Source organism: Cuculus canorus, chromosome 22, assembly GCF_017976375.1.
Source record: "Cuculus canorus isolate bCucCan1 chromosome 22, bCucCan1.pri, whole genome shotgun sequence".
Lineage (NCBI taxonomy): Eukaryota > Metazoa > Chordata > Aves > Cuculiformes > Cuculidae > Cuculus > Cuculus canorus.
The window spans coordinates 8,703,089-8,724,412 of NC_071422.1; the positions used below are offsets into that span (position 1 = coordinate 8,703,089).

General features: G+C 53.5%; 1 protein-coding gene across 28 annotated transcripts in view; it reads left to right on the forward strand.

Moving 5' to 3' along the window:
• Positions 1 to 21,324, forward strand: part of MACF1 (microtubule actin crosslinking factor 1) — a 140,145-nt gene that overhangs the window by 70,759 nt on the left and 48,062 nt on the right. For 14 of the 28 annotated variants that reach the window (XM_054086206.1, XM_054086218.1, XM_054086217.1 and 11 more), the window contains 21 exons: positions 283 to 432; positions 832 to 1,047; positions 1,152 to 1,301; positions 2,084 to 2,317; positions 3,731 to 3,880; positions 3,969 to 4,202; positions 4,786 to 5,010; positions 5,450 to 5,956; positions 6,315 to 6,491; positions 6,687 to 6,813; positions 7,142 to 7,350; positions 7,717 to 8,034; positions 8,809 to 8,975; positions 10,014 to 10,170; positions 10,973 to 11,090; positions 12,525 to 12,587; positions 13,352 to 13,593; positions 14,057 to 14,186; positions 14,978 to 15,177; positions 15,872 to 16,367; positions 16,972 to 18,443. In XM_054086206.1, coding sequence (XP_053942181.1) covers positions 283 to 432; positions 832 to 1,047; positions 1,152 to 1,301; positions 2,084 to 2,317; positions 3,731 to 3,880; positions 3,969 to 4,202; positions 4,786 to 5,010; positions 5,450 to 5,956; positions 6,315 to 6,491; positions 6,687 to 6,813; positions 7,142 to 7,350; positions 7,717 to 8,034; positions 8,809 to 8,975; positions 10,014 to 10,170; positions 10,973 to 11,090; positions 12,525 to 12,587; positions 13,352 to 13,593; positions 14,057 to 14,186; positions 14,978 to 15,177; positions 15,872 to 16,367; positions 16,972 to 18,443 — 5,742 coding nt within the window. The remainder of the gene's footprint in view (positions 1 to 282; positions 433 to 831; positions 1,048 to 1,151; positions 1,302 to 2,083; positions 2,318 to 3,730; positions 3,881 to 3,968; positions 4,203 to 4,785; positions 5,011 to 5,449; positions 5,957 to 6,314; positions 6,492 to 6,686; positions 6,814 to 7,141; positions 7,351 to 7,716; positions 8,035 to 8,808; positions 8,976 to 10,013; positions 10,171 to 10,972; positions 11,091 to 12,524; positions 12,588 to 13,351; positions 13,594 to 14,056; positions 14,187 to 14,977; positions 15,178 to 15,871; positions 16,368 to 16,971; positions 18,444 to 21,324) is intronic. The other 14 variants (XM_054086215.1, XM_054086216.1, XM_054086205.1 and 11 more) reach the window with 6 other exon arrangements.

Consider the following 21,324-nt stretch of genomic DNA (forward strand, 5'->3'; position numbering starts at 1 on the left):
TCATCGCTCAAGCATTACTGATAAATGACTAATACATATGACTTTTTTGGTGCTTTCACTGCAGCACCAGGGATCTCTTGCCATTTATAAGCTTATGTTGGAAAAAGAGCCATGTCTTTTGTTTTTCCTGTAGTAAATCTTGTAGATAAGCTCGCGAGTGGAAAGTCCCGGAAATGGAATGTTAAAAGCAGATTTCTTCGCTGAGAAATGAGAATAATGTCTAATCCTTTGGCTTCTTTTTCATCTAAACCTGAGGTTTTGTTTTACTGTTTGACTCTGTAGATCATGTTCAGCAAGAAGATGTGTCTAGAACACGATGAGAAGCTGATATCATATCTCTCCATGCTCCGAGATATCGAGATGAGAATCAAACGGGTGCAGCCAGCAGAGCAGGATTTGGCAGCTCTGCGTGAGCGGCTGCAGCAGGCAGAGGTGAGTGAGATCAGGCCAGCGCTGGGCTGGGCAGAGCATGTCTCTGCCCTCCCCAGCTTCAGGCACAGCCCTGGCACCCACTCCCTAACAGAGAGGTTTGTCTTAAGTTTAACAGGAATTTAAATGTGACCCCTGTCCCTCCCAGCCTCAGGCTCATGCTCTCCTCCCCGCTTAGGCAATAACCTGAGCCTGGGTCAAATGGATTTACAGCCTGGAGAGAGAGAGAGAGAGAGAGAGAGAGAGACTAGTGCTGGCAGCTGAGCAGGGCTGGAGGGTGGTGATGACTCTTCTGAGGAGACAGATGCAGTGTTGGGAGCTGGGCTGTAAAACCTCCTCAGTTTTGGCAGTGGGAAGATGAAGTCACTCTATCTCAGACATAACGCTGCTGTCTTGCCTCAGGCCCTGGGCTCTGAGCTGCAGGAGCTGAGCTTCCCCGTGAATCAGGAGTTGGATGCCGTGAAGTGGATTGTGGCCAACCCCCCTGAAGAAGTCCCTGAGCAATTACTGAAGGCTTTGGAGAAGGATGCCAAGAACCTCCACAAGTCTCTGAGCTCCACAAGTGATGTCCTGGAGTCCCGGCTGCAAAGCCTTCGTGGGGCAGCAGAAACCAAAAAGGTAGAGCTGGAGACTGTACCACTGCCTGCCACCCCGCGAGCATCCCAACGCTCCTTCTCTGGAGCGCTCTGCTCCCACTTTAAATGGTGCATTTCTGGTTTAAGGCTAAAATCCTGGCCCATCATGAGACTCTTGAGGGCAAACTCCAGGAGCTACTGAGATGGGTCTCAGACACTGTGGAGGCGCTGGACGTCAGCGATCACCACCAAACGCCTGATGTGGACAGCTTGAGTTGCTGCCTCCAGCACTACAAGGTAACCATGGCAATGCCCCTAATCCTTCTGGCTGATGAAGTTGCCACCCTCTGTACAGAGGAGAAGCTTTTAATCCTGCTTTCCCTCTTGTAGCCTCATCGGGTTTGCCCTTACCCTTTCTTTCAGGAGGAGCAACAATATTGTACTCGCTCATGTCATTTGTTTCCTCAGTGCACAACCCCTCTGCTTTGGCCGCTGGGGGAACGTGCTGACATGCAGGTGTGTGGTGAGGGCTGAGCAACGGGATTCCCGTCACGCTCTGCTTCTGCTGTGGGGGCTCCGAGAACCTCCTCCATCACCCTGCCCCTGTCTCCATCCACTGCATGACAGCCCAGGCTCCTTTCCACATTGATCAATCATTTAGCGACGGTTCTCAAGGTTTGGTCAGGTCAGGATCCTCTCTTTGTCAGTAGCACCTTGGCCTTGAAGTCAGGGAATCAAAGGCTTTGAGAGCTGATGGTGGCACACGGAGTCACTGTGGACTGCGTCAAGCTGCTGGCACCTCTGAGCCTGGATCATCTTCAGGGCTTCACCAGACCCAAGGGCAGCCCCACCTCTTGTTGAGGTGCTGGAGGTCTGGTGCAGAGGAATGTTGGGAAATTGCTGGATGGAGATGCTGTCACCTCAATGCTGAGTGCGCTTTTGAGAGCGTTTGGGATTTCTGGAATATATTGGTCTGGTGACAAAGCACTTTTTTGGGGGTGTGCTGTTGCCTGTTCACAGTCCTGTCTGAAGCCAGCAGTGCAGCGTTTTGCCTGACAGGTGTTTTCTGTCCTGTTCAGGAGCTGAAAGACCCCCTTGCTAACACCAAGTCTCAGCTTGACGCCACTGCCTTCGACATCCAGTTCCTTATCTCGGAGCACGCCCAGGAGTTGACCCCTCAGCAGAGCCGACAGCTCCTGCAGCTGCTCAATGAGCTGCAGAAGGCTTTCCGGGACCTGTCGGAGCGCGTGGCAGCACGGGTGGAGGTCCTGCAGGTCTGTCTCCAACAAGTGGAGCAGACGGATCAGGTGAAGGTTGTGAGACGTCTGCTTCCTGGCTGCAGTTTGCTCACTGAAGCGCTTCCCGGCCACAAGACGTGCGCTGAGGCACCTCGTATTTGGGATTTCATGTGCATGCGTCTCACAGTTTGACTTCTCACTACACATCATGAGCTTCCTCTAAAGTCTTTCTTCTTCCACCACGTAACTCCCAGGCGCAGAGGCGCTTTCCTCCCAGAAGGAGCCCTGCCGAGGTCTGGGTAGCACAGCCGGGCAGTCCTCGGCCAGACATGGAGTTACTTTGGGCTGGGTGGAACAAACCCTAGTCTCTGTAACCCTACCAGAAAATCCCCATGCACAGGGGCCACCACAGGCACCTGGTGGTTTTCATGTCTTGTTTTCACTGCCCCAGGCGCGTGTTGCTGTCCCAGAGCCGCAGCTGATGGACACCCAGGCAGCTGCCAAAGCAATCCTCAGGTCCCTGCTGCATCCCTGCAGCACTGGTCACTGCATGGTTCCTCTTACCCGAGACAAGATTAATGTGTTTTTTATTAACAGTTGCTCTCTGTAACTCTTGCCTGTCCTCTCTGGAGTGTGTGTGTATATTAACCAGTTTGCTTTGCTTTTTCAGATTGAGTGTGCGCCCATCCTAACTCTGGAAGAACTCGCTTTGCAGCTGAAGAGCTCTTAGGAAGGCTCTTTCAATTCGCTTCTGTTGTTTTATCTTATGACTGGGAGAAATGAGCACAGTATTTTTCACAAGTTTGTACATCACCTCGCTGAAATGCCCAGTGAAACTCAAAAAACTTTAATTCCCCCGTGAAAGGGGAACAGGGAACTCTCAGGTCACATCATGCTCAATTGCTCAAACAGGCGCTTCTGTGTTGTGCTCTGGCAGCAAAACGGAGGAGCTGGATCAGCTACAGAAATGCTTTCTCTCTCCTGGGCTCCCTCTCCAGTCCCAGGGTCACAAAACCAGCCTGCTTGGGTTGTTTAGGGCTCCGCAGCGGTGCTGCCTGGCCTCAGGTCGCTGTTACCTGTTGCTCAATGAGTTTCTGCTGCATTTTTGATGTTTAAAGTTGAATGGAAAAGGCACAGAAACTTCAGGTTGAGCCTCAGGAGAGGAGTGTGTGACCTGGAGTGCAACTCCACGCTGGAGCTTTTGGAGCTTCTCAAGGAGTGGATTGTGAGAAACCTCCTGAATGGTGGCAAGCGTGCAGTGAGCAGCTCCTGCTCAGCAGGGACTCAGCACCTCAGCCCCATTCCTGCAGCATGCAAGCCTTGAGGGGGAGAGGGAGCACTTGGAGAGCTGCAAAAGCTGTTTTCTGTGCTGCGTCCTCATCTCCAGGAGATGCCTCAGCTGTAACCTCTCGCCTTGCCTTTCAGCTCTGTGTGACGGAGGCACGGTGCTGGCACTAACTGTCTCCTCTCCCTTCCCTCTGCCCGCAGACACTGCAGGAGCAGCAGGCAGCCCGGGCGCAGAGCCTGGCCGAGCTGAGCCGCTGGCTGTGCCAGGCAGAGGACACTCTGGCAGAGCAGCAGAGAGCAGCCAGCGAAGGGGACCTCTCTGCCCTGCAGCAGAGGCAAAGCGACGTTAAGGTCAGTGCTTTGAAAATGGGGCTCAGCAGGCGGGAAGGCTTGGTGCTGCCTTGGGATCGCGCAGAGCCTCACAGCATTGTCTGCCTAGGAGCTGCAGAGGAGCATGCACACTCGATCCGCCTCCTTTGCCAGCGTCCTGAAAAGCACAGAGGAGTTTTTGGAGGAGAACAAGGCAAAGATCGAGCCTGGGGAGCTAGCAGAACTGCAAGAGAAGCTCCACCGTGCCAAGGAACAATACCGGTCCCTGCAGGAGAGGACAGAGGTGGCCCAGAAGGAGCTGGAGAGCGCTGTGACTGCTGCAGTGCAACAAGAGACGGAAAAGGTAGAGTGCAAAGAACTGTAGCTCCCAGGGCTTGCTTGAGGTGGTCAGTGAGGTCCAGTTGGCACAGCTGGATTCATTCAAGGTCTTGGTATCCATCTAGATTATATGGTATAAAGAAATGTACTGTTCCTCTCTGGACCAGGTGGGGCACTGATACTGTGCCCCCTTGTGAAGCGCCTCATGAGCTGCAGGCATGGGTGATTGTGGAGGAAATGAGGGAGTAAAAGACACCTCGCTCTGCTTTTGGGCTCATCCATGGTGGGAGCTTGAGCATCGGGCACCTCCACGCACCAGTGGTGAGACCAATGCTCCCAGCTGCAGCCCTTTGGAGTGGGGACGCTGAGTTGTATTAGGGTAAGAGATATGGAGAGGCTGAGTTTATTCACAACTTCTTTGTACCTTCCTCCTTGTTGGAGAGCCACAAAGTGTTTTGGAGGTCTGTGAGTGTCTCGGTTGTTTGCTGCAGCTGGAAAAACATTTTGGGGCTTTTTCTTCTGTTGATTCCTCTCTCCCTGCTCCATGCAGCTGTTTGCTGAACACACAGAGAGCGGGTCATTCTGATCCAGAGCCTTTGTGCTTTCAGGTGAAAGCTGCCAAAGAGCTAGAGGAGAATAGCAACAAGATCAATTCTCTCTTGAACTGGGTGGCATCACTGGAGCAGAAGGGAGGACTCCTGGAGTACAGACCGCACCCCATCGAGCAAGCACCAGGGGCTCGAGCAGGGACAGAGCAGGATGTTCCTGACGGTCACATCGTGGGAGCAGACAGTGCTGCCGAGAGCCTGGATGAGCAGTACGAGAGGCTGAAGGTCAGGAACAACACCTCATCCTTCTCAAAGCTTTCCACCCAACACACTGACCCTGCCCTTAGCTGCTGATGCAGGTGGAAGCGGGACGGGGTTTTAGATGGGTTTGGCCTCCAAAACGCATGTTCAGGGTGATTTTCCATACAGGAGACTAAGGGTCTAATGGGAAGGCCCTGCCAAGCCCCAGTGTGTGTCTTGGTAGGTGGTTGCCACAACACGCTGCAGTCAGGGTAATGAGAGAAGGTGTCCATCGTGGTCAGAGAGGGGGTTATCCCCTTGTGGGCAGAGCGCCTGTAGGTGTCCCAGCCCTGGGGTGTTCTGCCTCACCAGGGCTGTGGGAAGGGAACAGAGGCTCAGTCCTGTGCGTGGCCTCGATGTACCCTGATGGGTGCTGATGGGTGCTCGGTCATCTGTGTCACCTTTGCTCGTTGGCGTCTTTCAGGCCCAGCACCAGGAGCTGCTATCGCAGCAGCAGGACGTCATCCTGGCTGCGCAGTCAGCGCAGGCTTTCCTGGACAAGCACGGCCCCGGCCTGCCTGGGGAGGAGCGGGCCCGGCTGCAGGGCCAGCTGGCGGAGCTGAAGGACCAGTACGCAGCCTCCCTCTCGCAGTCAGAGACACGGCTGAAGCAAGTGCAGGTCCTGCGGGACGAGCTGCAGAAGTTCTTGAGGGATCACGGAGAGTTTGAGACTTGGCTAAATCAAGCGGAGCAGGATCTAGAGGGGATGTACAAGGGAGACTGGGACCCTGCAGCCCTCCGGCAGCTGCTCCTGCGGCAGGGGAGCTTCTCGGAAGATGTGATCTCCCATAAAGGTGACCTGCGCTTTGTTACCATGTCGGGGCAGAAGGTGCTGGATGCAGAGGGAGCCACTGGGGACGCAGGGTCAAGGAGTGTGGTCAAGAGCAAGCTGGAGGATGCGACGCGGCGATACACCACACTGCACTCCAAGGTACGGGAAGGGCTTTGCAGCACTGGAGCTGAACCCTGAGTGCTGTTTTCCTCCTTTGTGTGTGGAACAAGCGGGCATGGCAGTGGTTTTTCGCTGGGGAGTGTCTGGGTGGGCTTATAGCACAGATGTAGATCCTAGGAAAAGGACTGCCTTGTTGAGGGCCTGGGCAGGAGTAACACCTCTGTCTTGGTGCTGGTCTGCACGTTTCCTCCTGTAATTTCTTTGAAACACATAGCAAGATTGGTTTTTTTAATTGTTTTTTCTTTCCTGATGGTTTCTGTGCGTACCCCAGCAGTGACCGGGTTGCACTGTGCTCGTGTACATCCATCCCCTCTTGTGTCTTGTTGCTCCTTTGCAGTGCACCAAGCTGGGCTCCCACCTGAGCACCTTGCTGGACCACTACCAGCAGTTCCAGGAGGTGGCAGAGTCTCTCAGGGCGTGGCTGCAGGAGAGCGAAGCTGCTGTTGGCAAACTGCTCTCAGAGATGGTTTCTTCAGATCCAGCCATTCTGCAAACGCAGCTCACCAGCACCAAGGTATAGAGTCCCTGGGGCATCTCCTGGGGGAGCATTGGAGCCTGTGTGAGAATTCGGCTGCTGCTCTGAGCTTAATGATTTTGTGGTTAAGAGAACAGGGCCCCTCCACAGGGTTCACAGGGAGCACTGAGCTCCCTGCAGCACAGGTCTGTCACGGGTGACCCACTGGTGACTTTGCCCTCTCTCGTGTTGAAGCAGCAGCTACAGGGAGACCTTGCTGAGCATCAAGTGCTGGTGGAGAAGCTCCAGAAAGCGGCTCGGTCCCTGCTGGAGATCCAAGGGGAGCCAGCCCCAGACCACAGGCACATCCAGAAAACAACAGGTACTGAGCAAAGCCGCTGCCTGTGTTAGCAGGGATGGCTGGGGGGAGAAAACCAATGAGGGAGAGAGGAAGGGTGAAATCTTACATCTTTGGGGAAAGATGGGGTAAAGGCATGCAACAATGTGTCTTCTGAGTTTGTTTGCATCTGGGGAGGGTTGGGATCCAGATTAGCTCTTTGTGTTGGGTTCCCTGTCTCACGGCTGAGTGTGGGGATGGGAATTTGTCATCAGGGAGAGTTTGGCAGGAGCCACACGTGGTTCTTGTTGCTCTCTGGTCGCCAAGCGAGAAGCTCTTGGCTGCTGATTCTCCTTTGCGCTGAACTCTGCAGATGCCATTGTGAGCCAGTTCCAGAGCCTCTCCCAGCAGATGGCCGAGCGCTCGGACCTGCTGCAGAAATCCATCGCCCAGTCCCAGAGTGTTCAGGAGAGCCTGGAGAGCCTCCTCCAGTCAGTGGCTGAGATCGAGAGGAACCTGGAGGGAGAGCAGCCAGCTGCGTTGTCCTCCGCCTCCATCCAGGAGTCGCTTGCCACAAGCATGGTAAGACTGGTCCCCGAGCTCCCTGCCTCAGCCGTGCCTGGCTGCAGGGCCTGTGCCGTGTGGGCCATTGCTGGGGGTTGGCTGCGGTGTTCTGCACAAAAAAAAAAAACACCTGAAAAGGGACGTGAGCAGAACCTTTACTTAATTTCTCTAAGCCAGGACACAGACCTGTTGAAATCTCTCAACCAGGGCTTAGATATTGGGCTCCAGGAAGAGGCAGAGCAGGCTGGGGAGATCAGAAAGGAAAACCAGGATAGAAAACTATTCTTGCCCAGCTGTTCTGTCCCAAGGGCTGCCCAGCCTCTTCAGGCCAGTTCAGTTTTGCTCAAGAGCCCTGCTAACGTGGCATCCTTTCTGTGTGCACAGAAGCTGAAGCAGGACATTGCCAGGCAGAGGAGCTGCCTGGATGCCACTCGTGAGATGGTGACGCGGTTCATGGAGGCGGCGGACAGCCCCACGGCCTCGGCCCTGCAGGGCAAGCTGGCAGAGGTGATGGAGCGTTTCGGCATGCTGTGCCAGCAGCAGCAGGAAAGGGAGGAGGTGCTGAAGGGGCTCCTCCCGAAGGTTGAGCAGTACGAGCAGCTCTCAGAAATGCTGCAGCAGTTCACAGAGAGCAGAGCGCGGATGTTGGCATCTGGCAACCAGCCGGACCGGGACATCGCTCACTTTTCCCAGCACATCCAGGTGAGATGCAGGGGGCGAAGACTCCACCTGCACTGGGTTTGTGGGGCAGCACCACTTTGCAGTGATTTTTTCCCAGCAAACAGCCCAGGTTGCTCCCAGGCTGGCAGGATCCACAGGACATGTGCCAGCTCTCTGCCTGGGGAAGGGAGTGTGGCTGGAGCAGCTGAGGCTGTTTGCAGTGGCAAGAGGGAAATGGCATTTCCCTGGAGCCAGGCTGGTTTTCAGAGGAGATCTCTAGCCAGGCTGTTAGAGACCAGTCCAAATATAGCAAGGTTTTACCAATTAAAGACTCCCCGGGGTTGATACAGCAAAACACCCAAGTGCTGGCAGTGAGTGCAGAGCAGGGTGTGACACAGCCCTCGGAGATGCTGTGGGTCATGGTGGCCATGCCAGGCTACATGGAATTCCTCCTTCTGGCTCCCTACGAGACCTCTGCCGCAGGGGGTGGTTTGGCCACAGCATCAGGAATGTACTAAGTTGGCATAAAAAGAGGCACTAGTGCTGGGGGGGTGATTTGGCCTGGTGTGGGGCCCCCAGTTCTGTTCACTGCATGGCCTGACAGCAGCACTGGGAAGGTGCAACTCGGACCCGCAGCTGTTGAGCCAGAGGAGACGGTGGGACTGAGCCATGCCTGCCCTCTTGGTGCTGGTGCAGTTCGTGGTGCTGCCCGCAGAGGGTCTCCCTGCTTGCCAGGATGCAGGACTGTGCAGTTCATCCTCACTGCCCGGGTCTGCTGGACGGGACACGGTCACCATTGCCCTTTGCTCTTGACAGGAACTGAATTTGGAAATGAGGCAGCACCAGGAGGACCTGGCCATCCTGGAGCACCTGGCTGCGGAGCTGAGCTCCTGCGGCTTCGCCCCTGGTGCCTCCCAGCTGCAGGAGAAGCTGCAGGGCCTGAAGACAGATTTCCTGCAGCTGCAGAAGGTGGCAAAAGAGAGGTGAGTCCCAGGGACCCAACCACCCCGCAGAGAGGTGAGTTTGGGGGTGGCATCATAGTCAGAGCAAGACCCAGCAGAGATCCCCTTTCCATGGAGGGGCAAAAGTGAACTCTTTCTGCTTCCCTCCTCCGCACCGGGAGACGTATGCAGCTCGCTCCAGCTGACGCATTAAAAAAAGCCTTGGCTGGGGGCGTTGTGAAAAATTCCTGGTGCTGCAGGAGGCGACGTTCGTGCGTTTCCTGGCGTGGGCTGCCACAGTTCCATCCCAGAGCATCTTGCCGGAGGGGAGCGGGGTGCTCGTGGGGGATCATGAGGTGACACAGCAGAGCAGCCTGTCCCCAGGGTCCCTTTGCAGCAGGGACAAAGGGGAGTTTTCAGCCACAGCCTGAGCCCAAACCGACCATGGCAGCGAGAGCAGGGATGGAGTGACAGTTGCAGGGGGGTCACAGCACCCAGGCTGTGTCCTCAAACTCCCTGCTGAATCCAGGGGGAGGTGATGAGTTAAAACGGATCAATATCGTAACAGTCCTTGGTCATTCATTACCTCTGGCCGGCCCCATGCAGGCTGCCAGCGAGGGAGAGCTGGGGCAGCCTGTGGCTCCCACCCGGGGCTGCCCTGCTCCTCAGGATGAGGAGAGCTGGCCCGGGGAGGAGGGGTGGCTGAGCCCGGCCTCCCCGTGCAGCTGGCAGGGTGAGATGCCATGAATGAGCCCTCTCTTCCCGAAAGCTTCACTCCCCCGGGACAAAGAGCCCGGTGCTGAGCTGACACAGGTCAGGCTAGTCCCGCAGCTATTGGCTACCACAGCAATGCCGGAGCAGCCCTGAAGTTGCCACCAGCCACAGCTTGGGGGGCCCGGCAGCAGTGAGGGGTGGGCTGCACGTGCACCCCCCTTTGGCTGGCGCTGCATGGCTGTTCCTAAGCAACATCCAAGAATAATAATAAAAGAAGGGCTCCTGGAGACAACTGTGCGACATTCAGGCAGGGTAATTGCGAGGCAAAGCACGAGCTCTGACTCTCTGAAACCTTTTCATACTCAGAGAAAAGGATGCGTCGTCCTGCCAGGAGCAACTGGATGAGTTTCGGAAGCTGGTTGGGGCCATGAGGAAGTGGCTGAAGGACAGCGAAGGCAAAATGCCACCTGCTGAGACCTCGCTGGGCACCCAGGAGCTGCTCCAGCAGAGACGGCAGATCCAGGTGTGCACAAGAAGCCAGAACCAGACTGGGAAACTCGGCAGCTGATGTGGAAACACTGGAATATGGAATAAATCCCAGGAAGCAGAGTCCTGGGAGGTGTTTTACGCTCTCAGGGACCCTGGGCTCCCCTGTACTTGCTGTTGGGCTGCAGCACCTGCTGTGTGTGCATCCAGTGGTCTCTGCCTTGTGGAAAGAAGAGCAGCATGAAGATCCCCTTGGGCATCCTCTTGGGTTTCCCTTCCCTCCCCTGCTTGTGCTGGGTGGGATTTGGGAGTGGGAGACCTCAGCACGCTCATTTTTGCTGCGTGCTTCCCCTTGCTGGTCATGGAAGGTGACCTCCTCTCACCTGAGCCCCGGCTCCTCTCTGGGACTGTAATGCTTTAATCAAGGGTTTGACTCAGAGGCAGAGCAGCGTCGCCCACAGCCCTCTGACCCGTGACCCACCGCTGGGTTCCGGCACAGTGCTGGGCACCACCCAAAGCTGCAGGGATGGGACCTGCATGAGGCTGGGCCATATCTAGAGGAGGAGGGAGGTCCCTCAAACAGCAGGAGGGCAAATAAGGTTTCCTGCCACAGACCCACAAGCTAGGGAAGAGCTTTTCACTCTTTGATTGCCCACAACAAAAATAAACCTACAGAGCCCCCTTTCCCCAGCGCAGTCCAGTGCCGTGCTGATGTGAGCTGTGCCGATTCCCTGGTGCCATGTGCCAGTGTCACCCATCACCTCAGGGGTGGCAGGCAAGGAAAGAGGGGCCAAGTGTGGCAAGCGCAGTGTCCAATCCCAGCCTTTGCTTTTGACCAGGATCTCCTGGAGGAGTGGAAGGGAAAGGGGGCTCAGGTGGAGGAGATCAGCCGCAGAGGGACCCTCCTGGAGAACCTGATCGTGGAGATCACGGCCCCTGACACCCCGTCCAAGGCAGGTGAGTCAGCCCAGCCCTCCTGAGGATGCCTTCTTCTTCAGAACACTGGTTTGCTCTCTTTGCATCTTCTCTGAGCCTGCCTTAAGCAAAAAAAGGCATTATTTCCAATGACCTAGAGAGGCCTGAGTATCACAGGGCTCAGACCCGTGCTTGAGTTGCTGCTGTGCACATTGCATTAATAATGCTTCAGCCGAGTGCTTGGACCCCACCAACTTGGCTTAATTTGCTGTAGTATAATGAGCACTCAATTACCCGGTGTTTGCTCTGAAACCAGTGTGGGATCAAGTACCACTGCACAGATGCAGCATGGGAGCTCCTGGCTGCTGCAGCAGGGGGTTAGGGCTCTCAGCCCCACAGGGAGCTCATGGAGGCGCCTTCTGCTTGGTGGAGGTGCTGTGCTTCAGCCTCCTGAGGGCTGGAGTGTTTCGATCAAACTCCAGCATCTGGGCTTCATGTCTGGATGAAGTTTAAGACTGCAGTATTCAGACGTGATTTACTTGTCTCCTTTTTGGCTACAAGTCTGTGAAGCAATGAGATTATGTCTGATTTGTTTGGAACCCAGTTAAAAGACGTCTTCCGGCTCATGAGAACAAGTCCCTGGACTCCCGTTGTTGATGGGCATTTATGGGAATTCACAGTCTATATGTGTTTGTTAAGGTCAACTTGATGAGCTGTTGAGTGGGAAACCTCCATGAGAAGCGGGGAGAGGCTCATGGTGGGTGAGCCACACATGAGGTGACTGAAGCTGCAGCTCCTTACACTGTGCAAGCCTTAAAATGCCTGGTTAGAGAGAGGAGGATGTAACAAATAATGTTTGTGATGAGACCCCCTTGGTTGGGAACATAGCTGCAGTAGCTGGTGTCCAAGGAGAACTGACGCATCCTGTGTGGAGCTTCTTGGCAAAGAGAGCATGCACTGAGGCAGGTTTAGATGGCTTCATCTCATAAGAAAAGGAGGAGGTCGGGAAGTTAATGTCTTCAGGGAAGGTGTTCGGCAGTCTCATTCGGTGTTATAACTCACAAAATCATGCTTGGGGAGCAGCTTTCCAGGGTGGAGAGATGGCCAGCGGTCCCTGGTATTGTGGTCCACACAGGAGCCACATCCACCCCGGCCTCTGGACAATGCTGGGAGAGATGCCCAGCTCCCGCGGGCTTCTTCTCTTCTGTTTCTGGTCCAGTGAGGCAGGAGCAGCTCCCGGAGAGCAAGGGGTGCGGGTGTGTTGGGAGGAGGAGAAAGAAATAGACTCCAGGTTGAACCAATGCCAATCGCTTGGCGCTGAGCTGGAGGGTTCACCAGCGCCGGGGTCCGTGGAGGTGCCGTGTCTGTGCTTGGTGGCTGGTGTGGTCCATGTCGTGGAGGGCTGTTCATCGCTTGCTGTCTGCATTCCTAACGCGTCTGTCTTGTCCTTCTGTCTGTCCCGCCCCCTCTGCTCAGGTGCTGCGCTGCCCGCACCGGGAGGGTCCGCAGGCAGCATCAACGGATACCACACGTGCAAAGGTGAGCTTGCTGGCACTACTGCGTGCGCCCAGGCTGCCTCATCCTCTCCCTGTCCGTTTTTGTCTGTGCATTTCCATCCGTGAGAACATAACCCACAGTGTGACACTGTCAGCATCCCAGCTTAAGTGAAATGAGCCTGCAAATGGGCTCAGCCGTGCCACGCGGTAGCCAGAGCCACAGGATGGGCGGTGACGGAGGGTGTAGGTCAGGCTGAAGGACAGAGAGGGGCAGCTTTGGGGAGTGACAGCACCCTGATACCCCATCAGGTGGTGTTAAAAGCTGATGAATGGGAGATCATTTTAAGGCCTGCAATTAAATTTATTGGTTCTAAGGGATTATAACGCCATCCAACCCTTTAGTTTGAAGAGCAATTTTAATTACTGCCCGTTATCTGCTGTTAGTTCACTAGTTCAATGAGATAATAGGTGCATAAAAATGGCTTTGTGTTTTGGTGTCAGATTATTTCACACTGCATGAGCAGTGACATTGCAGAAGGAGGCTCAGCTCACATCAGTCTCACAAACACGATGGCATTTGCTTTGTTTGCAAACTGTCAGCACACATACATGGTGCAAGTGGAAGGGCCCCCTGGCATGAGTGGTGAGGATAACCTGACTGTGCAGACAGATGGATGGCTGCATAGCCTCGTGCTCCTCACACTTGGCCGGCCAGGGCTGCCCATGGTTAGATCAGTACCTGATAGGCCAGGCTAAGGTGGGCAACATGGGCGGCGACGCTCACCTCTGGCTGCTTTTTGGAAACAGATCTGACCGAGATCCAGTGCGATGTGTCAGATGTGACCCAGCAGTACCAGGGCCTCGGCACAGCGCTGCAGGAGCGCCAGCAGCAGCTCTCGGCGATGCTGGAGAAGATGCAGGAAGTGCAGGAGGAGGCAAGCGCAATGCTGAAGTGGCTGGAGTCGAAGGAGCGAATGCTGTCAGAGCTGGACACCTCCTCTTCGCCCACCAAGACAGAGACGATGAGAGCCCAGGCTGAGCACAACAAGGTAACTTCTCCCAAGCAAACACTGGGGCTCTGAACGTCTCCTCCCAAAGGAGATGCTCTACTGTAGTAGGACTGGGATTAGCAGCGAGGATCTGCCCTGTGTTACGGGAGGGCTTTCCCCAGCAGCGAGCACAGCCAGGTCCATGGAGCAGGAGCCCACTTGCTGTCCTTGACCTCTTCACTTTTAGACCTGTTGCTTTCAGGCATTCTTGCCTTAGGGGAAAGTTGCTTATCTACAGCCCTTGGTGCTCAGCCACTCCAGCTTCTCCTGGAAGGCAGCTCCCAGCCTTTCCCTGGTCTTGGAGCCAAGTTATGTCGTGATATTGCCAATAAAATGAAGTTATTTCGTTAAAGAGTAAAGAACAGGGATTGTCCAACTCCAGCTTGTGGCTGCTGCTTCGTTCCTGCTCGGTGATTTCATTCTTTGCCCTCTGTCTGAAGAAGTTCACATGGTTCCTTTCCAGGCATTTCTAGCTGAATTGGAACAGAATGCAGGGAAGATCCAAAAGTTGAAGGAAGAACTTTCTGAGTTGCTGGAGAAATATCCAGATTCTCCAGAAGCAGCGAACTGGAAGAAGATGCAGGAAGACCTGAGTAAGTGCCTGAAGCACTCAGTGAGACTTCTGTCTTGAAACATCATGTTAGAAGCAGTTCAGGATCACAGGGTGATTCCAAAGTCACTGCAGAGTGGAGTCGCTTCTAATTAAAATTCAGTAAATAGCAAAGTTATCTCCATGCTGTCTGGTGCACGAGGTGTTCCTGAGACAAGCACTGTCGTCATTAATGAAATCTCTGTGATGGATGCAAATTTAAATCTTGCCGCCTTAAATTACATCTTAAAAACAGAAAAAAGAAAGGGGAGAGGGGGAAGCCTTAACAACACGGGTTGATTATTTTGATTAAAAGCTTCACTGCTTGATATAAAATTCTGGTCCTTAGTAAGGCTGTCGTAGGTAATGAAATGTTGACTAAACAAGACCCTCTGTTTAAAAAGAAGCCCAGAAAATCTCTTCTTTGAAATAGCAGGAACACGTTTATGGAGTTCTCTGTCCAGGAGATCCGAGTGTGCCGTGTGAGGACTGGTACACATGAGAATATCCTCCTTTATGGAGCCGGGGATGTGAGATGGCTCCCCCAGGTCAGCCCGGCTCCTGGCAGTAGTGACTAGAGCGCAGAGATCCTGCTTGCAGGGGCTTTCCAGACTGTGTAGCCATTAGAACTGGTAACAGCTTCTTAGCTGGAGAGCGGATAGAGCCCCTCTAGCTTTATGGGAAAGCTGAGGAGTTTTCCCATCAGGGGAACCATGGGGAGGGTGAAAAACCTTCTTGATGGAGGGGTAGGCTGGTTGGGAAGGGCAGCCACCGCCAATGCAGCTGGTGCTTCAGATTGCAGGTGGGAAAGAGCCAGCCAGGCGACGGCCGCACGGCAGCAGAAGCTGGAGGAGTCGGCAAACCAGCTGGCCAGCTTCCAGGCTGCCGAAGCCCAGCTGCGCCCATGGCTGCTGGAGAAGGAGCTGATGATGAGCGTGCTGGGACCCCTCTCCATCGATCCCAACATGCTGAACGCGCAGAAGCAGCAGGTCCAGGTGAGCTGGGAGCTGTGTTCGCATCCCCATGGCAGGGTCAGGACAAGGAGGGAGGGGTCTCATCTGGTACGTGAGATGGAAGATTGCACTCACAATTATTTATCTTGCAAGTGCTCTGCCATGCAGTGAGTGCTGGGAGACCACATGGCTCCATTCCTAAGCCCTCCAAACGCCACTGAGTGCAGACTACTGCGAATAACTTGAAACGGGTGCAGTGCTTGAGCCCCCCTCCCTACGCTGGGCTGACTCAGCAGTGAATCACTGGGCCCCTCTTGGAGAGTGAAATTGCTTTAAACAAGACCTGTGCTGATGCTCTGCAGGTCTTGCTCCTGCTGCCCCTCCGCCTGCCTTTTCTGTACCTTCTGCTTCCAAATCCTGACTTGTCTGTGGCTGGCCACATCATCAAACCAACTGCCCAGTTAATGTAATTACTTTTCCCTCTCCTCTAACTCGTTTGTGTCACATTACACTGCAGGAGGATGAATAAGAGAGACTGAACTACTGGCAGCCCAGACGCCTCCCAGCTTTTTCAGTTGCGAGGTCACTGTAAATCACCCAACTGCCATCCTACCCCAGGGCTTGTTCTCCCCATTCCATGGTCTGGATGAAGCCACTGGAGGTCTGGTTTGTTTTGACTGTGTGTACTCGGAGCTGTCAGTTTTATGCAAACATTTTTATGTTATTTCTGTTCCAGTTTATGTTGAAGGAATTTGAAGCTCGCAGACAACAGCATGAGCAGCTCAACCAGGCAGCTCAGAGCATCCTCGCTGGCCCTGGAGATGTTTCTCCATCCACTAACCAGGTGCGGGAGGAGCTTCAAGGAGTTAATCAGAAATGGTCTGAGCTGACAGAACGCCTCAATTCCCGCTCCAGCCAAATTGACCAAGCCATAGTGAAGAGCACCCAGTACCAGGAGCTCCTTCAGGCCCTCTCTGAGAAGGTGAAGGCAGTTGGGCAGCGCCTAAGCAGCCAGTCTGCCGTCAGCACACAGCCTGACGCTGTGAAACAGCAGCTGGAAGAAACCAGTGAGATCCGCTCGGACCTGGAGCAGCTGGAGGAGGAGATCACAGAGGCTCAGACACTCTGTGATGACCTCTCTGTCCTGATTGGGGAGCAGTATCTCAAAGATGAGTTACGGAAACGTCTGGAGACAGTGGCGCTGCCTCTCAAAGGGCTGGAAGATCTGGCAGGTGAGACAGCATGAAAAGGTTGCTTAAGAGGTCTTGGGTTGTTGAATTCCACCCTTGCTTTTTGGCAAAGGGCTCCCCTGTGACTGGGTTTCTAGGAATGATGGGGAAGTACCGTTTATCATTTTTTAGGGCACTTCATGAGTGTTTTGTGTGGCAGCAGGCCAGGAGGGTTCACGTTCCAGACAGACCTGAGCCTGGAGAGCGAGCAGAGAAGTTTCATCCCACTCATGTGGCTTTTCAATGAGCCTGCCAGACTCGCCGCAGTGTGCTGTGCACTGAACTTGGGTAAAAAAATGGTCCCTGAATTCAGAATGGGCCATGGAGAAGAGCCAGTGGCCACCCTCTGGTCATGGGGTGCCTCTTCTGGTTTCTAAGAGGTCGAGTTTAGAGACCACTCAGGAGACCTGAGACTGCTGCCTTATTGTTACGTATTGCTACTTGTGAAATTTCTGAATCGGGGAGCAAAAAAGCTGGTGATGCAATGCAAAACGCCTTCCTGTTCATCAAAACACAGTTGGTGCATCCTGAGATGATTCTAAGTAATTGTACTTAGCTTATTTGATTTCAGCTTAATTGTTGCATTCTAATCTTGTTTCCATTCCAGCCGACCGGATGAACCGACTGCAGACTGCACTCGCGAGTTCCCAGCAGTTCCAGCATATGTTCGATGAACTCAGGACCTGGCTGGATGACAAACTCTGCCAGCAAGCTCAGAGTCAACCAATTTCTGCTAGACTGGAGAGGCTACAGAGCCAAATTCAGGAACAAGAAGAGTTCCAGAAGAGCCTTAACCAGCACAGTGGCTCCTACGAGATGATTGTAGCTGAGGGAGAATCTTTGCTGCTTTCTGTCCAGCCTGGGGAGGAGAAGACAACTCTGCAAAACCAGTTGGTCAGCCTCAAAACGCACTGGGAAGAGCTCAGCAAACGGGCTGCTGACAGACACTCTAAGCTCAAGGACTGTTTGCAGAAAGCTCAGAAGTACCAGCGGCACACGGAGGACCTCCTGCCTTGGGTGGAGGACTGCAAGGCAAAGATGTCAGAGCTGGAAGTAACTCTGGATCCGGTGCAGCTGGAGGCAACTCTTCTGAGATCAAAAGCTATGCTGAGTGATGTGGAGAAGCGCCGCTCCTTGTTGGAGATGCTGAACAGTGCTGCTGACATCCTAATTGATGCTTCTCAAGCTGATGAGGATGACATCCGGGATGAGAAGGCTGGGATCAATCAGAAGATGGATGCCATCACAGAAGAGCTGCAAGCCAAGACGAGTTCCATTGAAGAAATGTCACAGAGGCTCAAGGAGTTCCAAGAAAGCTACAAGAACGTTGAGAAGAAGCTGGAAGGGGCTAAGCACCAGCTGGAGATCTATGATGCACTCGGGCCACAAGCCTGCAGCAACAAGAACTTGGAGAAGCTCAGGGCACAGCAGGAGGTGCTGCAGGCTCTGGAGCCGCAAGTGGATTATCTGAAAGACTTCACTCAGGGACTGGTAGAAGATGCCCCAGATGGGTCCGACTGTTCCCAGCTCTTAAGCCAAGCTGAAGTGGCTCAGCAGGACTTCAGAGCTGTGAAGCAGAAAGTAAATGACTGCTGCACACTGATGGAGAACAAGCTTGAAGGGATCGGCCAGTTCAATAATCAGGTGAGGGAGATGTTCTCTCAACTGGCAGATCTCGATGATGAGCTAGACAGCATGGGCCCCATCGGGAGAGACTCTGACAGCCTCCAGTCCCAAGCAGAGGACATTCGGGCCTTCCTGGGCAAACTCCACCAGCTGAAGTCTGACATTGAAGCTTCTGAAAGTGAGTGTAAGAAGATGTTGGAGGATGAAGGAAGCCCTGATTTATTAGGACTGAAACGTGAATTGGAGACATTGAATAAACAGTGCAGCAAACTGACGGAGAGAGGCAAGAACCGTCAGGAGCAGGTAGAGATGACACTATCTCGTGTCAAGGACTTTTACGGAAGGCTGAAGGAGCTGACCCACATGACAGCTGCAGCAGAGGAGCACGAGGCATTGCAGTGGGTGGTGGGAACAGAGGTGGAGACCATCAACCAGCAGTTGGCAGACTTCAAGGTAAGTCTTCATGCTGTCATATTTCTTAACTGGTGTTTGGTGTTTGAAGGTCTGTCCAGTGTTGTTGTCTTTTGTGTAGGACCTCTGGTCTTCAGGCTATCCTGGCTTCGTTGTTCTTTCCTGTAACATCAGTATTTTTGGTGTAGTAAAATATTTTTGCTTGAGAACCTAAGATCAACTGTTGGGCTCAATGGTCTGTGGCGATAAGATGCAGAAAGATGTTGTGATTGGGAGGAAGAAACTTTTCCCTGTTGTCCTTGTGCTGGGTAACATTGGCGCGCCAGCATCTAGTCCAGACCAGATCATCCTGTAGGCCTTTCTTCCTGGTCTCCTGTTCCTGCTTGTTGTTCTTCTTTCATCTGGGATGTATAAAAGTCCACTTTGTGGTCCTTGGATACAAATCAAGCCACAGATAAAACGTGGGATGAGGGGGACACACAGGGAATAAAACCAAGGCAAAGTTTTGCTGTGGGCTGTTCATGATTGCAATGAGGAGCTGTAAGAGGCCATCAAGACTTGCATGAAACACTGAGAGAGGGAAGATGTGGTGTGTTTGATAGTTTTTGATACAGAATTGTGATGTTGGGTCGTGCTGTTACACTACATTAATTGCATGAAGACTGCTTGGAAATTCTCTTGCTGTGAAACTCCTCTCGTGGTCGCTGCTGATTGGAGTGATTTACATCTGGCTGCTTATTTCCTGGTGTTAATGGGGGCTGGGAGGGGGAGGTGGTTTTACAGCCATTTACTTTTCATCTCATGGCTAATTGATCCCATTCCACTACTTAATAGCTCTGTGAAACCTTCAGCAGGATGAAGTGTTTCTGGTTTGGAGGTTGCCTGTCCAAAAAAGAGAGCTTGGAAGCATTAAGGATGAAGTCAAATTCCCCTAACTGCATGGCTGTTGACTCCTGTGCTGGGCAGTCGTTCGCATTGAGCTTTTATGGACAGGAGGGATTTAACTTCATCATTAAATACCACACAGTCACTTGGAAAAAATACAACCAAAAATTAGTTTCTAGTCCTTAAACCCAGTGAAACTTGCTTGCGGAGCAAGAGATTCATTCCCAGCTGAGCAGCTCTCATTAGAAACGATGATGGAACACAGTATGGGTGCAGGCGCTCCGTTGGCCGGGCTGGCACGTGAGGCTGGAAGGCACAGCTGAACCCATCGGAGCACTTGAAATGGTCTGGATCTCAGTGACCTTGAGGATGAGTCTTTGAGGCAACAGTGGCCTGGGCTGCAGAGCCACGGTGCTCCAGGGGGTGACATGTCCTTACAGGAGCCATTTCTTGGCCACCGAGGCCACACGGTGCATTTGGAGTCGTGGCTCATGGAAATCTTAGTAGGAAAATGAAAGCTGCAGCAGCGCTGGCAGGGTGTCGTGTGCGATGGCTGAGGATAGAATGGGGGAGAAGGAAGAAGGGTGGATGGAATGATCGTGGTTGCGCAGGAGCATTCCTCTTGTGCTCAATTCATCCAGGGAACATGCATTTTTGCACGAATCCAAAATGTTGCGGAGCAGATCTTTGCAAAGCTTCACGTTGCTGTTCTCCAAGGGGAAACGCAGCCTGTACGTGACAGGGCATCACAGCACCCGGGCAGGCACTGTCCATGCTCCGCACACACAGGAGCAAGAGCGGTGGAGAGGCCTGGCTTGGGCAGTGCTGGAAGCTGGAAGCACAGGGGTTTTTTTCGGTTGCACCAGGCTTTTATTTCTCAGCTCCTGAGACAATATCCCAACTGTCTTCCTTCTTGGATCACAGACAGGATGCATGTGCAGCATGTCTGGGGGAGCAGAGGCAGCTCCTGGGGCAGCGTGGGCACAATGCAGCTGAGCGAGGGAGGAGATGGGGTGGCTGGGGCTCTCCAGGAGCAGTCACGGTCGGTCTGTCTGTCCAGAAGGCTCAAATGTGGGCAGATACTATGTCTTAAGGCATTAATTTTAATGAATATATGTGTAAATGAGATGCAAATTAGGCATGGCCCCAGGGTTCTAGGCGCGTCGCCAGTGCAGGGCCTGACAAAGGTGGGCACTTCTGGGCTCATTGTGTCCGGATTTTAATAAAGAAGATGTATGGGAGGCTCTGATGAAGGCCAGTAACAGATGACTTTTGAAGCAGCTTATACTTGGAAGCTCCCCATATATTTTTCTTTTTCTGCCTGCAAACACCCCTGAAACCTGCCCCAAAAGGCCACGACCTCCAACAAACCCAGCTCTTGGCGAGCTGCCTCTCATGCACTTCCTCTCCCCCAGCCCCTTTCCCAGGTTGCAGAGGGACTGATCCTGCTGTGAGAGAGAGGAGCCCTTGGCCGGGTTCCTCGGAGGCAGGAGGCTGGGAAGCAGCTGTCAGATCCTGCCTGGGGGAAGCTTTGTTTGCAGGAGGTGTTTCAGTTCAGCAAGCGGGTGCAATGGTGATGATGGCTGAGCCCACGCAGGCTCCCAGGTCCATCAGAAGCCAGGACAGCACTGCACAGTGGGGGAGGAGACCAGGTAGGGTCTGGTTCCGAGCAGCACATCATTAGAGGATTGGAAGAAACCCATGTGGAAGAGACTCTAAAAAGTCCTCTAGTCTATCCCCCAGCTTCATGGTGAGATCGAGTGCAGCTGAAAGGCATTTCTGTGGTTTGGAGCCTGGTCTTATAAGCCTGGTCTTATATGGACATCGCAATGGATCGCTTCAGATACAGCTACGCTGCGAAGGAATAGCATGAGTTCAGCTCGCGTTAAGCTGTCAGAGCAGAGGAACCTCATTGTTAACTCCTGGTCCTCAGCACAAGTTTAACTCAACTGATCATCTTCCTATTGCTGCTTTTCTGAGGCCCTGGCTTGTATAAAAGGGTACAAAACTTGGATGAATCTGTCAGTGCCACATCTCA